The following is a 16,862-nucleotide window of genomic DNA, read 5'->3' on the forward strand; positions in this document are numbered from 1 at the left end:
TTGGCGTCCCACTCTCCCTCACCTGCCACATCCAACCCACCACCAACCAAAGTGTGTTGGGTTTTGCCTCCTAAATATCCCTCCGGCCACAGCTCTCATCTCCACTTCCCTAATCTAAGTTACCATCGTCATCTCTCATCTGGTCAACTTATGATGTTCCATGTATTGGTCTAAGTGCTTTACTTACATTAACTCATTTAGTCCTCACATCGACCCTAAGGGATGCACATGAGACAAGACAGCAAGGTCGAGTCGTTTGGTCAGCGTCCCACACCCAGTCGGCGGAGCCAGGGTTAATTCCAGGCAAAATGGCTCCAGATTTCGTTTTCTTGAGGCGACACTTGCTGCCCTTTGACCACCACACTGTGACATAGCCCCCAAGTGGTCTACTCAGATCCCTCTGACCCCCGCCCCCCTTCAATCCATCTCCAGAGAGGAGCCAGAAATCATCCCCAAACGTACGTCTAAGTCATGTCCTACCTCTAATGACTTTCCCCGCTTTTAGGGTAAAGACGAAACTCCCTACATCATGGCTTACAACATCTTACTCTGTACCTCCTGCTTCATCCCGTCCTACACTTCCTCTTGCTGCCCCCACTCAGCCCCCTGGCTCCCCTTCCCAAGTCCTTTCCTGCCAGGGCCCTGGCCTGTGCTGCTCCTTCAGCCAGGTACACAGTCCCCTTGTCCCCTTTTCTCTTCATCTCCTTACGGCCTGTTCACCCCTCAGATCTCAAGGCAAGCATCACCCCCTCAGGAGGTAGACTATGAAATTGAGATTTTTTTTAAACATCTTTATTGGAGTATAATTGCTTTACAATGGTTAGTTTCTGCTTTATAACAAAGTGAATCAGTTATACATATACATATGTTCCCATATCTCTTCCCTCTTGCATCTCCCTCCCTCCCACCCTCCCTATCCCACCCCTCCAGGCAGTCACAAAGCACCGAGCTGATCTCCCTGTGCTATGCGGCTGCTTCCCACTAGCTATCTATTTTACGTTTGGTAGTGTATATATGTCCATGCCACTCTCTCACTTTGTCACGGCTTACCCGTCCCCCTCCCCATAACAGAATTCTTTTCTGGTGCTACAAATTTCCCTCTAAGCAATGCTTTTGCTAACATCCCACAAATATTATGCTGCATTTTCATTTTTTTGCTCAGTTCAAAATATTTCCTAATTTCCCTTGAAATTTTCTTTTAACCCATTGATTCTTGAGAAATCTGTCGTTTAATTTCTAAGTATTTAAGGATTTTTCCAGTTATCTTTCTGTCTCTGATTTCTAATTCAATCACATGTGATCAAAGACCACACATTGTATGATTTCAATTCTTCTAAATCTGCTTGGACCATCTATTTTGCTGAATGTTCCATACGCACTAAAAAGAATGCGTACTTTCCTCTTTGGGGCTGAACTGTTGTACAAATGTTAATTACATCCAGTTTGTTCATGGTGTTATTCTGTTCTCTTATACTCTGACTAATTTTCTGTCTACTTGTTCTACAGTACTGTAGAGAGAAGTATTGAAGTCTCCAGTTATGATTGTGGCTTTGCCCGTTTCTCCTTTCAGTTTGGTCCATTTTTGCTGCCTGTATTTGGAAGCTCTGACGTTAGGTGTACGCACATTTAGGATTGTTACGTCTGCTTGGTGAACTGTCCATTTTATCATGTAATGTACCACTTTATTCCCGGTAATTTTCCTTCTTCTGAAGTATACTTTGTCTGATATTAATATGTTTTGAACGGTGTAGCTTTTTCCATCCTTCTACTTCTAACCTGCCTATATTATTATGTTTAAGGTGGTTTCTTAAGCATAGCCTATGGTTGGCTCTCTCTCATTCTGGTTTTAATTTGCATTTCCTGGATGACTTATTATATGTTGTGTATCTTTTTATAGGCCCATTGGTTTGCCATATTTTCTTTCTTTTTTTTTTTAAACATTTGTACTATACTTTTTAAAAAATTAATTAATTTTTGGCTGCACTGGGTCTTTGTTGCTGTGCGCGGGCTTTCTCTAGTTATGGCGAGCAGGAGCTACTCTCCGTTGCAGTGTGTGGGCTTCTCACTGCGGTGGCTTCTCTTGTTGCAGAGCACGGGCTCTAGGCACGCGGGCTTCAGTAGTTGTGGCGTGCAGGCTCAGTAGCTGTGGCTCGCGGGCTCTAGAGCGCAGGCTCAGTAGTTGTGGCACATGGGCTTAGTTGCTCCGACGCATGTGGGATCTTCCCGGACCAGGGCTTGAACCCATGTCCCCTGCATTGGCAGGCGGATTCTTAACCACTGCGCCACCAGGGAAGCCCCCATATTTTAAGTGCCTGTTCAAGTCTTTTGTCAATTAAAAAAACCTGAGTTATCTTTTTTATTTCTTGGATATCCTTGAATCGTTCCTGACCGTAGGGGAAAAGTATGCAATATTTCACATTAAGTGTGATGATGCTAGTAGCTTTGCTTTAGCTTTCTCTTGTTGCCCTTTACCAATTTGAAGTTCCCTTCTGTTCTTAGTTTGGTGAGAACTTTTTTAAAATCATAAGTGGGTGTTAAAATTTGTCAACTGCTTTTTCCGCATCTATTGAGATGATCAGGTGATTTCTGTTCTTCAGTTCTGTTAATATGGCAAATTACAATAATCTATTTTCAAATGTTAAATACTGGTTACACAGGTGTGTACATTTGAATTCCTGGAATAAACCCCAATTGGTCATGATATATTGTCCTTTTTTATACATGGCTAGATTCAATTTGCTAATATTTTGTTTAGGATTTTAGTTTATATATTCATGAGGAATACTGGTCTTGTAATTTTTCTTTTTTGTAATGTCTCGTCATATTTTGGTATCATGTTTTTCCTGGCCTCGTGAAATGAGATGGGAAGCATTTCCTCTTTATCTATTCTTTGGAAGTTTGTGTACTATTGGTATTATTTCTTCCTTAAATGTTTGGAGGAATCCACCAGTGAAACCATCTGGGTCTGGAGTTTTCTTTATTGGAAGATTTTTAATTACTGTTTCAATTTCTTTAACAGGGGTCATTCAAATTGTTCTATTTCTTCTTGTGTCAGTTTCATTAAGTTATGGTTTTCAAAGAATTTATCTGTTTATTGATGTTATCAAATTTACTGTCATAAAGTTGTTTACAACATCCCCTGCTTATCCCTTTAATGTGCGCAGGATCTGTGCTGAGGTCTCCATTTTCATGTCAGATGGTGATCATGTAACCAAGCAGGACCCTACGAGGCCTTCCCAGAAAAGAGCCCCACCCCTGTCCTCCACCTGCCTTTTGTCTGTAGAAAAACGTCAGTCAAAGCATAAATTTAATCAGAGAAGTGAAAAAATGCAGAAACAAAGGAAAACAGTCAAGCAAGACAAAATAGTAATACTTTAGCCATTAAACAAAGTCAGGGACCTTTAGTTCTTCCTCTAGGGCTATAGATAATATCCTGAGCCATGTCCTGTGAGCTGTTTTGCAGATACTGAAACCCCCTCCAGGTGGGAGAACTTAACTGTGTGCTGCCCACAAGCACGCAGACCCCAGACTGGTTGGAACCAGAAGGTTGATGATGTTGACTCCCAATTACCTCACCACCAGCCAATCAGAAGAATGTCTGTGAGCCGATCACGCTCTGCTCCTTGATCACTGTAACACTCTTCACTACCTGCTCCAGGGTGGAACACACAGTTCTGAGGGCATTAGCCTACTGTGGCCCCCTTTGCCTGGCAAAGCAATAAAGCTCTTCTTTTCTACTTCACCCAAAACTCTGTTTCCGTGTTTCTATCTGGCACCGGTGAACAGAGGCAGAGTTTCGGCAACAATCATTTGTTTTCTCTCTTTTAAAATTTCTTGATCAGTCTTACTAGGCACCTCTCAATTTTCTTAATCTTTTCAAAGAATAAACTTTGCCTTTTCTGACTTTCTCTTGTTTTCTACTTCATTAATTTCTACTCTTTATTATTTCCTCCATTCTACTTCCTTTGGGATTGACTCACTCTTCCTTTTCTAGGCTCTTGAGTTCGAGCTTAGATCACTGATTTAAAAATCTTTCTTCTCGTCTAGTGTATGCAATTAAAGTCACAAAGTTCCATCCAGGCACTGTTTCATCTGTATCTCATAAATCAATTAATTAAGAGTTATTCAAATTTTTTGGTACTGGGTAAAAAATATTCTCTTAGGAATCAGAGAGGCACAGAATGGAAAAGGACACAAGGCAACTTTGTCAGGTCATGGTAATGCTCCATATGTTGCCTGGGATGTTGGTTATACAGGTGTGTACACCTGTCAAAAATGCAATACTCTAACCTTCAAACCTGAACTGTATACAATACTAGAAGATAGGCATCAGTACCTTTTTGTAAGTGAAAAATCTAAGGCTCAGAGGCGTTAGCTGTGACGTATAAATATCACACGCTCAGCAACTGAAAGAGCCAGGAGTTAAGTCTGTGTCATCAGAACACATGTAGTTTGCACTCTACCACACATCATTTTATATAGATACTTATACACACACACACACACACACACACACACACACGGAGAGAGAGAGAGGTTGAGAGGGAGAAAGAGACAGACAGACCCTGTGCAGTACGCGGTTAATATGTGGCGTTAACATATGGTGGCAACCGGTTTAACTCTTCAGCAAGCTCACCTTATTGCCGTCAAACAGACAGAAGCGCACGTGTCTGCTCAGAACCTGGATGCTCACTCCTGGAAGAGGAATCATCTTACAGCTCCAGAGGGTCAGAATCAAGGAAACACGACTTGGTCTTGACTTAATCTGAGAGAAAAATTAGTTATGAGGAAGGTTTACTTTTATGACTTATAAGACAAATTCATTTTCAAAGCACCTTTTGTAAATGCTTAAGAAAATGCATATAGAATTAAAAAAGAACAAAAGAATAAATTTTGCACACAACATACACACACAAGAAAAGTTTCAATCGTCTGTTTAATTTAACCCAAAACTTCAGTTAAAATTTTCATAAATATTTATATTTAAAATATTTGCTTTGGGGACTTCCCTGGTGGTCCAGTGGTAAAGAATCCACCTTACAATGCAGGGGACGTGGGTTTGATCCCTGGTCAGGGAACTAAGATCCCACATGACGCAGGGCAACTAAGCCCGCGTGCCACAATTACTGAGCTTGCGCGCCTCAACAAGAGAGCTCGCGGGCCACAAACTACAGAGCCCACGCACTCTGGACCCTGCATGCCACAACTAGAGAAGAGAAAACCCGCACGCCACAACTGGAGAGAGGCCCCAGTGCTGCAACGAACCTCCCGCATGCCGCGACTAAGACCTGACACAGCCAAAAATAAATAAATAATAAATAAATCTTTTAAAAAATTTTGCATTTTTTTGTTAAATACACAGAAATTGTGATGGAAAGAACAGTCAGTACAATCAGGGAAAAAGAATGACCTGACCATGGAATCGACTGTATTCCAGGTTCGTTCTTACAGCTGCTTCTTACATAAGGCAGGTCCGCATAGAAGGTGGCCACAGCACAGTGGCCAGTGACACCTGGCGTTAATACTACCCAACTATAGCTCCTCCTTGTTTCAACTCCACGCATTTACCTAACACTATTCCCTGGCTTCTAATACAGATGTTTTGACAGAGAGAACGCACTGACCATTGGATGTAGTTATTCAGTTCTACTTCACAAGATAATTCAGAATGTCAATTAAAAAAAACTGGCATTCTAGTTTTTTTTTAATTTAAGAACATCTTCAATTCTTAACATTCTGCTTTATGGTCCTGGGCCTTTCCATTTAAATAACACATCACTGAAAAAAATCAGACAATGTTTAACAGTTTGTCACCTTTTCCATTAAAAAATGAGAGCTGACAATTGAGCTCTCTGTGTACAAGTTCACAAAATTAAATGCTATTTACTCAGTACTAGTATACTACACACACCAAATATAACATATTTGTAAACTTGCAACAGGAGATGTTTAATGCTAAAAAGATTCCAGGCATGCTCGGGTTGAGAAGGAAAAGAGTACGAAAATTCTGCACCACCCCTTCCCACAAAACCTGGCCACACTGGGTTCTCTTATTCTTCCCTGAGGCTCTGGGGGAGCAAGGGAGAAAAGGCAGAAGGTAAACAGGAAGGGGAGTGAGGGGCTCAAATGCAGTTTATATCTTCTAAGGAGGAGAATTGAATGTCAAGAGCATTTCCTACTTCAAATAAGGGGGATACCAGTAATCCTCCGCTCCAAGCTCCCCACAAAGTATAATCAGAAAGTACTGCCAAGTTCCTCATTCCTATTTAATTAAAATAATATTACTACTGCCACTAATAATAATGATACTGGCTAACATTTACTAAGTTATCATCATGTGTCAGGCACTGTTCTAAGCCCTTCACACATTCAGTGCAATTCTCATAATAACCCTATGTTGGAAGTATTACTACTATTTTTCCCTTTTTACAGATGAAAAAATTGAGGCAAAGAATGATGAAGATTGATACCTAGTATTATTTCCTTTGTAACAATGGGAGAAGAGAGCAGTGGAGAAGAGAAACAAGATAACGTCAAGGTAACAGACCCAAGTTCTGTCTCAGCCATGAAACTGTCACTAAGTGTTTCAAAATTACAATGCGGAGACAATTTTTTTTTTGTTTTTTTATAATGCATTAATCAATTTACGTTACCTGTATATTTGCAACCATGACAAAATCTGGAAAATTTATAATTTAACTGACAGTAACCATACTTACAGAGCCCGTTTTAGCATCCCACATTAGATCTTTGAAGGCCAGTTGTGAAGTAGTGAGCTCTGGTTGTAAGAAGTAACTTGCTCGAAATTGATTCCCTGCAAAAATAATTGTTCCTTTATTTTCTTACAAAGAACGAATGAAATTCAAAACCCCAAATTCATGATGTTATGGTACAAACTTAGGAAACAGACATCGAAAATGCCAAGCTGTTTACTAGAAACTTGCTTCCTAAGACAGACATACCAACAGAGATAAGAACAACAGCAGGAAATGTAAGGATAGAAGCACATGAGAGCTGATCTTAAAGTGGCTTTAGGAAAGATCTTAAAGACTTTTAGGCCAGTAACATGCCCCATGATGAAGATGATCCATTCAAATATTTTTGTAAAATGCAGAAACTCTGTGAACACTTTTTAGATATTTTAGAGAAAGTATATAATCATTAATTTTACTTCTTAACACAAAAGCATTTTAATACTGTTCTTCCATACTCGTGTCATGACGAATACCTATTACAAAATCATTTACTCACCCAAGAACTCATTTTTGAGTTCCTACTCTGCCAGGTGCTATGCTGGGAGCTGGAAACATAAACGTGAATCAGAGAAATATGGCCCCTGCCCTCATTAGCTTACACTTCAGTGGGGGAAACTGTTACAAAAAATAAGTAGACAAAAGACAAAATAATTATAAGCTGACTTAGACTTATACAGGGTGCTCAAGTGAATGGGAGTAGGAGGGCCTACATGGAAGGTGTCTCTGGGAATGTACCCTGAGACCCAAAGCATGAGAAGCGGGGAATTCCCTGGCGGTCCAGTGGTTAGGACTCCACAAGGGCCCGGGTATGACCTCGGGTCGGGGAACTAAGATCCCACAAGCTGCGCAGCACAGCCCAAAATAATAATAATAATAAATCGATAAATAAATAAATAAAAAGAGATTTATAATAAAAAACAAAAATAAAACAAAGCATGAGAAGGAGCTGGGTGTTCAGGGAGGGCTGAGAAGAGCCTCCCGACAGAGAAGCCTCAAAGCAGCCCTTCCACAGATGACTCAGCAGCTCAGGGTATACAGGGAAGCCTCACCACAACATTATTCCTCTTTAAAATGAGCTTATGAACAAATGTTGCCAAGTACAGGGCAATCCAAGAATGAGTAAGGAAACAGAAACAGCGAATAGGGAAAACTCTTTGGAAAAGTCTCACTGTGAGGAAAAGCAGAGAAAGGGAGGCTTCATCCAGAATGGGACAGGGTTGCGGGGAGCTGGTCCGTAAAGGTGGGAGGTTTTAGGTTTGCTAGGACTACTGATGAGGGAATCAGCCAGTGGGGCAGGGGAGAGCAGGCTGAAGATACAGGAAAAGGTTGATCAAAGAGTCGTGTTTTTGAAATAATGGAAGGGGGCTTGGCCTCTGATAGGATCAGGGCTCCTTCCTCCTTCACAAGCAAGATGAAGGAAAAGATGAGCGTCCAAGAGATGTGAGATGTTACAACTTTTTCAATGACTTGCTTTGGCTGTGCCAGAAAAATTAGATGTAAACCGTGACCGCTTAACTAAAAGTCTGTGGTGGCTGATGGACACCTGTTACCTTCCTCCAGAAGCTGGAAGAGGGTGGAAGGCCTGAACCCGGCAGGAATAGCTCCCATCGTGGTCAGTACGTCAACGGTGTTAATCTGCTGAAGAGAGTAAAACAAAAATTTGCTTGGTTTCATTCATGTTTCCTCACCTCTAGGATACTCTCTCTTTATCACTGTAGCAACTACAACCCCCAAAAGAAAAATACAAATGTACAGACTTTGGCGGAAGAATATAGCAATTTAACCCCCAATTCCTGAGAAGACGCCATTGCTGAATCCTGGCCTTTCCTGAGGACCTAAGCCCCATGCAGTGCCCAGGGGGCTGAGCTCTGTGCTCCAGACCTGCTGCTTCCTGCATGGCCCCCATCAAAACGGCCTGTCCTGCTCCACAAAGTACTGCCCTGTCACAGATGAGTTGATATCGTAAACTGATATGCACTGAAGAATTAATGGCTTCTTTGTACACTATATGTACGTACACACACTCACACACACACACGCATGCACACATGTGCATGTCCATGTAAGTGATAAGTAGGGTAAAAAAGGCAGAAAGAATATATTTACTAAATGGTTAGTGATGATTACTTATGGAAGGAGTGGATTTTCATTTTGTTATGCAACTTTTTAAATGATAGGATTATTGATAGTTTCTTACTTTTCTTTTTTCTTTTGGTTGCGCCCCATGGCCTGTCTTAGTTCCCCGACCAGGGATCAAACCCATGCCCCCTACATTGTCCATGCCCCCTACATTGCAAGTGTGGAGTCTCAACCACTGGACCACCAGGGAAGTCCGAAGTTTCTTACTTTTTTGAGCTTTTTGGAATTTTTTAATATTAACAAAATTTAACAACTGTCTTTACCCAAATGATAGAAAATTCAAGCAGAATCAATGAGAGACATTTCCAAGCCCTCATAGGCATAGGCTTACTAAACCAGAAATATGTTTTAATGCTCTGTGCATTCCATGCTCTGTATCCTGCTTAAGATCCAATGCTTTCATTTAAAGTTTCCATCCTGTTTTGAATCTGAACTCTTATCAGAGCTATTAGGTAACAAAACGAGACATCATTAATAAGACAGGAGATACCAACCTCTGAGATGGCTTTTCGGACAGCACTCCAATGAGAATCGGTTCTAGGGAGAAACGGTAGCTAGGTGAGTGTACAGAAAGTTTATGCCTATTCACTCAATTAGGGAAGTTCATTAATCAAAGAACAAAGTATATAATTGTAACTTCTGAAAACCTAAAGGAGTCTACCCGAAACTAAGCATAATATCATGTGCTAACAATAATCACCAAGTTCAAGTTGTAATGGTCTTACGCAAACAGTAATATGAAAAGCCCTGCTCCCAAACTATCAGCTGTTTCCATTTCAAGAAATTCTTGAATTATGTATAATAGTAAAAATAAACAAATAAAATGTTTCCTAAACCCACTTTGATGTCCCCTCACACCTTTTTACCTTTGTTTAACCTCTGTTCCTTCTGCCGTTTCATCCCCTACCTCTACATCTTCTTCACTGCCTTCTTCACTAGACTCCGGGCCTTCTTCTTTATTATAGGGCTGAAAAATGATTGAAATATGAAGTACTTTTTACCTAATGCAAAAATCAACCAATAAGCGTACTTTCAGAAAGGCTCAAGTGTAGATAGGGATTTAGTATATGATGGGCATATAAAAAATCAGTGGAAAAAGATTTCAATACATGGTTGATAATGTCACTATGTGAAAAAATTACAATGACAGAGGCAGAGAACAAGTTTAATAAAAATAAATGCCCGATGGGACTTATTCAAATGAAAAAAAAAAAGAAAAGACAAAAAAGCAAAAAGAACTATAGAAGTGTTAGAAGAAAATAATCTTTTTTTTGGCCACGCCACATGGCGTGTGGATCTTAGTTCCCAAACCAGGGATCAAACCTGCGCGCCCTGCAGTGAAAGTGTGGAGCCTTAACCACTGGACCTCCAGGGAAGTCCCCGAAGAAAATAATCTTGAGATTCGAAAGCCCTTTCCAGTCATGAAAGCAAAACCATGTAACTTTGATTTAACTACATAAAAAATAAAACAAGGCTGAAAGTCAACAAAGAAGATATCTGCCACAACTTTCTAAGGGTTGATATCCTTATCATCAAGATATGACAAAAACTCTTATAAATCAACACAATTTTCAAAAATCCCTTACAAAAATGAACTGAAAAGGCAATTTACAAAGAAGAAATAGAAATGGTCATAAAGCAAATGAAATCATGCTCAACCTCACTAGCAGTACAATAAATGCAAATAAAAAACAATAATGAGCCTTTTGGGTTTTTTTGGTCTATCACACTGGCAAAAAGATTGATGACAACCATCACTGGCAAATGTGTAGACAAAAAAGCACTCTCGGCTGCTGGAGATGGGAGTCCAAATAGGCATAACTTTCCTAAAAGGAAAAATGGCAAATTCAATCAAAATACAAAGGTGTAAACCCTTTGCACCAGCAATGAGCATTCAGGAATTTATTTAAGGGGAATAACCAGACAGTCTACAAGGTATATGTACAGACTGATCACAACACAGGGTCTTCTTTTCTAACAGAATCCCTGAATATAGCAATGAATCAGCTAGAAGACTACATTTTCCAAGCCCTCCTTGCAGGTAGGTGTTGTCAAGAAACTCAATTCTGGCCAAGGAGGTATAACTGGAAGTTTTTTGTGTAACTTCCAAGAAAGCTTTAAAAGACTGCAACTCATGCCTTTTGACTTCTTCTTTCCCTTTCCTCTTTCACTGCTTGGAATTGTTAATAACGAAAGATCTAGCAGCCAATCTAAGCTAAAGAGATAACAACCCTAGGAAGAGCTGCTCGCACCTACCCACAGGGTAAAATATTAGATAGGGCCCTACCATTCCTTGACTGCCCATCTCCACACTTCCTCCACACACAAGAGAAATATGCTTCTACCTTATTTAGGCCACTATTTTGGAGCTCTTCTGTAACTCATAGCGGAAGCTAATCTTACCTTCTTTGCAATGTCATTTATAGTTATTATAGGTTGGAAACCTAAATGTCCATCTAAATGAGACTGGAATACTATGCTACCATTGAAACAGACGACCCAGAACTGAGCTGGGCAATAGGGCAGGCACTCACCACCTGTGCCTAGTGACACTTGAAATGTGACCAGTCTAAACTGAGATGTGCTATTTAAGTGTAAAATACACACTAGAATTTGAAGACTTAGCATTAAAAAAAAAGAAAGGATTTTAAAATATTGATTATACGTTGAAATGAGACAATATGTTTGATATATTGGATAAAATAAATTATTAAAAATAATGTCACCGGGCTTCCCTGGTGGTGCAGTGGTTAAGAATCCGCCTGTCAATGCAGGCGACACAGGTTCGATCCCTGGTCCAGGAAGATCCCACATACCGCGGAGCAACTAAGCTCGTGTGCCACAACTACTGAGCCTGCGCTCTAGAGCCCGCAAGCCACAACTACTGAGCCCGTGTGCCACAACTACTGAAGCCTGTGTGCCTAGAGTCTGTGCTCCACAACAAGAGAAGCCACTGCAATGAGAAGCCCGCACACTGCAATGAAGAGTAGCCCCCACTCGCCACAACTATAGAAAGCCCGCACGCAGCAATGAAGACCCAACACAGCCAAAAATAAACAAATTAATTTTAAAAAATTAATAATGTCACCTGTTTCCCTTTACTTTTAAAAAATGTGTGTGGTATAATAAAAATACATATTTGGTCTTTATGCCAGTCCTTGGCACAGAGTTCCTAAAACTCCTAGAATTTCCTGAGTGACAGGAGTGTCTTTTGTTATTCATAACAAGGCCCTTTCAAACATACTTGAGTTTATGCTCATGAGGTCATGGCTTGGGGAGGGGTGGGTGCTTGTGGCCAGAGGAACCAGTGATTAGAAGGTGGAAACTTTTAGTGCCCCCCACCCCCTCACCTTCAGGGAGGGAAAAGGAGCTAGAGATTGAATTTAATCACTGACGGCCAATGATTCGATCAATCGTGTCTATGTAATGAAACCTCCCCAAAATCCCTAAAAGACAGGGTTTAGGGAGCTTCTGGGTTGGCCATCACTTGAAGTGCTGGCAGGGTGGTTCCAGGAGCACATGGAAGAACCAGGCCCCACTCCCTCCCTCTCCCAATACCTTGCCCTGTGCACCTCTTCCATTTGGCTGTTCCAGAACTATATCCTTTATAATGAACTGGGAAGCAAAAGTGAGGTGTTTCCTGAGATCTGTGGTCCCTCTAGCAAATTATTGAACCTGAGGAAAGGTGTGGGAACTTCCAAGTTTAGAGCCGGTCACACAGAAGCACAGCTAGCCCCGGGGACTTGTGACGGGCATCTGAAGTGGGACAGTCTTATGGGACTGAGCCCTTACCTTGTGGAGGTCTGTGCTAACTCCAGGAGCTAGTGTCAGAATTGAACTGAATTGTTGGATACCTGGTTGGTTTCAAAGAATCAGTGTGGAAAAACAACATGTATTTGGTGTCAGAAAAGAAACACACAGTTGCTGTTAGAAGTGGTGCGAAGAAAAACAAGACAGCTCAGTGTCGTTACTAGAAAATTTTAAATTACATTTGTGGTTTGCATTATATTTCTATTGGACAGCACTGATCTATATATATTGGCACAGAAAATGACCATGCTATATTATGAAATGTGAAAGAAATAGGCCATAAACATGCATATATAGTATGTCCACATCTTAGTAAAGGATCGTATATTTGTGGAAGTTAACACAAAGTTAACTGTGGTTTTGTTTCACAACAAATAATAAATACCTATTAATTTTTATGATCAACATTAATCCACAGAACATCTTCATTGTGGGATAACATGCTAGGGCTCAGCTACATAACAGCACTTCACAGGTCTCCAGAACTATAATACACAGTATCTTTCCCATGCTCTGTCCCTCTAAAATTGAGGCAAATTCTACATCTTAAGTCATTCACTAGTCAATTGATCAAAGACTACATCTTAGTGTTTTCTTATAAATGAAAAAATGTCTTGAAGAAGAAAAAGGAAAGAATAAACAAAAAAGACTAACCTCCAAGTACGTTCTGGGAATAAGACCTTTGTTTCCTTTGGCATTCTTAGCCATCCACCAACCATCAGGGTTTTTTTCAATTATAAGGAGAATTTCCCCTTTCTTAAAGAAAATAAAAGTAAAAATTTTTAAACTAAAATTTACCCCTAAATTCAGAATTATCAACATGAAAACTATTTTCAAAAACAGAAGAGCGTCTACTCTTTTTACCATTTTACTACCAGGTAACTTTGATAACAGAATTTCGCCTGACTACCGCTTGTAAATCTTAATTATCACTTATTTTATTTAAACAGATTGAGTCTTTGAAAAGTTAATATCAGGAATATCTAATCCAGGAATACAGGTAGAGTTTTCTTACTACGTTAGGTACGAAAATTTATCCTTCAGTTAGCTTCCAGTCTGTTTCGACTACCTTAAATGTAAGGTCTCCGACTTGCTGAGCCGTAAAATCTCCAATAGCAACGTATTCTCCACTTGCGGCCTCTTCATCTTCATCTTCTTCTTCTTCTTCTTCTTCTTCATCTTCTTCAGCAGAACTGTCATCGTCCTCTCCTTCAGTAAGCGCCCCAGTTCTGCAAAAAATAATTCTTTGACAAGGGTCACCTGAAATAACGTATAAGAACAGATCCAGATCGAGTACGGGTATAACTTCTACATATAGAACTGGCCTATATTTGGAAGTGGCAAATAAAGGGAATAAAGGGAAAGTGCAACTAAGTTTCTACCATCTAGCAAAGAATATGTGACCGAGGAACTGAGAGTGATGAGGAGTTAATATATCTGAGGAACGTATGTGACCTGGTGAAGCATGTGCTGGACTGGAGGCCAAGAGACTTGCACTGAAATCTTGGATTCATCCATTCAGCAGATGCTGCTTGAGCATTATTGTACAGTGATTAGAGCACGGGCTCTGAGTTTAAGTTCTGGTTCTATCTCCTTCTCACTGAGTGACCTTGGATAGGTTTCTTTTAATCTCCCCATTTCTCATTGGTAAAGTGGAGATAATAATAGAACCTGCCTCATAGGGTCATCATGAAGATGAGAGGAGTTACAAACTTGCAAAGTGTTTACAACGGTGTCTGCAGGCTTTCAATAAAAGTCGGTGATGATGATGATATATGTCAGGTTCCATGTCAGACACAGTAGATACAGAGAAAAACGAGACACAATTCCCTGTCCTCAAGGAGGACAATGAAACAATCTATCAGACGGATAAGTACTATGTAGTTCAACAGATACTGCACTAGAGGTAAACACGGGATACTAAGGAAGCACACGAGAGACACCTAACCTCGACTGCATGGGTGGAGATCAGAAAGCCTTAGAATTAGGTCTTGAGGGATGAGTTGGAATTAATCAGGTAAAAGGGGAGTAGAAAGGTAAGGAAGGGAGTGGAGAAAGGAGGCTCAAGCTCAGGGAACCTCAAGTAGCTCACGAGGGTAGGACGAGGCTTGGGAGAAATAAGCAAGAGATAAGACTGAAAAGAGGTGAGCAGAACGCAGCCCATGTGAGCTTTACCTCTAAAGGTGGTCCCTAAAAATGAAGGAAGGGAAAGGCACAATCTGATCTGCACTTCAGGAAGTTGATCAGGCTATCACATGGGCAAGAGATTGGAAGAAGGGCTAAAGGCAAAGATGGCTGTTAACAGTGAGACATGAAACAGTTTAAACTAAGAATTAGGGATGAAGAGAAAGGTGTTTGGGAAAGATACTGAGGAGGGAAGAGAGAGGAGCTAAAATACTAGCTTGGATAAGTCGTTAAGTCTCCCTGAGCTTTATTTATTCATTCAACATTCAGCATTTACTGGGCACCTACTGTGTGACAGACACTATGTGCTAGGGGTGTAACAATGAACAAAATAGAGGTCTTTGCTCTCCTAACGCTTACATTAGAGAAGCTTATCTTATCTTAAAATGGGATAACAGAGGCTTCCCTGGTGGCACAGTGGTTAAGAATCTTCCTGCCAATGCAGGGGACACGGGTTCGAGCCCAGGTCCGGGAAGATACCACATGCCGTGGAGCAACTAAGCCTGTGCTCTAGAGCCTGTGAGCCACAACTACTGAAGCCCGTGCACCTACAGCCGGTGCTCCACAACAAGAGAAGCCACCGCAACGAGAAACCCACGCACCACAACGAAGAGTAACCCCCACTTGCCACAACTAGAGAAAGCCCACACGCAGCAACGAAGACCCAATGCAGCCAAAATTAAATAAATGAAATAAATTTTTAAAAATAAAAAATAAAATGGGATAACAATACTTTGATGCAAATGGACACTGCTAACCATTAAAACTAGCCAAATAGACCCAAATGGCTCTTATTATGCTAATACAGTAAATTTCAATTAGTGATTTTTCAATGTCAAATTAACCTTGCATTCTAGAATAAATCCCACTTCGTCATGATGTACTGTCATTTCTATATGCCCTGGATTCTATTTGCTGACACTTCATATTGAGTTTGTGCATTCACTCATGAAGGCCTTGTATTTTTCTTATAATACTCTTATCAGGTTTTGATATTGAAGTTATCTAGCACTCATAAAATGATTTGGGAAATATTTCTTTTTCAATTCTCTAGAAAGATTTTATAATACTGGTATTATTTCTTACTTAAATGCAGAAATTTATCAGTGAAGCAACCTGAGAGTTTATTCTGTGGAAAGGTTTTAATTATATATTCAACTTCTTTAGTAGATATTTTGGTAGTATTATTAAGATTTTCTATTCATCTTGTGTAAATTGAGTACATTTTATTTTTCAAGCAACTTATTTTATCTAAATTTTCAAATTTATTGGCATAAAGATGTTCATAGTATCTTCATGGTACCTTTTTAATTTCTGTAGACTCTGTAGTGATTAGTTTTCTTCCCTGTTTTATTGTTGTTGTTTTCCTTCTCTTTCTCTTTTCTTAATCAGTCTTGCTTGGAATTTACCCATTTAATTAACTTTTCCAAAGAACCAACTTTGGGTTTATTGATTTTATCTACTGTATGTCTGTTTATTATTCACTGTCTTCTGCTCTTTATTATTTCCTTACTTCTATTTTTCTTGGGTTTAATTTGTTATTCTTCTTCTGGCTTCTTAGGTTGGAAACTTCAGTAATTAATTTTCAACTTTTCCAAACTATGCATTTGAAGTCATAAATTTCCCTCTAAACACTGCTTTAGCTGCAGCCCACAGTTGTATTTTATTATCATTCAAAATATTTCAAGATTTCCATTGTAATATTTTCTTTGACCTTTAGGTTACATAGAAGTATGTGACTTAATTTGCAACCATTTGGAGACTTTCATTTTTCTGTCATTTGAGTTTTTTTAAAAATTGATATATAATTGACATATACCATTGTATTAGTTTTAGATTGTCACTGAGTTTTAATGTAATTCCAAGTCATCAGACTATACACTACATGATTTCAATCCTTTGACATTTGTTGACAATTGCTTTATGGTCCATTATGATTCATTTTGGTTAATGTTATACACGCACTTGGAAGAG

At 39.9% G+C, this 16,862-nt stretch overlaps 1 protein-coding gene across 9 annotated transcripts in view; it reads right to left on the bottom strand.

Moving 5' to 3' along the window:
- The window catches only part of LOC137205931 (nephrocystin-1), a 104,913-nt gene that overhangs the window by 67,189 nt on the left and 20,862 nt on the right, over positions 1-16,862 (bottom strand). For 3 of the 9 annotated variants that reach the window (XM_067704341.1, XM_067704338.1, XM_067704343.1), the window contains 7 exons: positions 13,774-13,933; positions 13,359-13,460; positions 9,761-9,861; positions 9,389-9,431; positions 8,306-8,393; positions 6,720-6,814; positions 4,637-4,765 (listed from right to left, as the gene is read on the bottom strand). In XM_067704341.1, coding sequence (XP_067560442.1) covers positions 4,637-4,765; positions 6,720-6,814; positions 8,306-8,393; positions 9,389-9,431; positions 9,761-9,861; positions 13,359-13,460; positions 13,774-13,933 — 718 coding nt within the window. Of the gene's footprint in view, positions 1-4,636; positions 4,766-6,719; positions 6,815-8,305; positions 8,394-9,388; positions 9,432-9,760; positions 9,862-13,358; positions 13,461-13,773; positions 13,949-16,862 lie in introns of all 9 variants that reach the window. The other 6 variants (XM_067704336.1, XM_067704339.1, XM_067704342.1 and 3 more) reach the window with 3 other exon arrangements.

Source organism: Pseudorca crassidens, chromosome 14 (genome assembly GCF_039906515.1).
Source record: "Pseudorca crassidens isolate mPseCra1 chromosome 14, mPseCra1.hap1, whole genome shotgun sequence".
NCBI lineage: Eukaryota > Metazoa > Chordata > Mammalia > Artiodactyla > Delphinidae > Pseudorca > Pseudorca crassidens.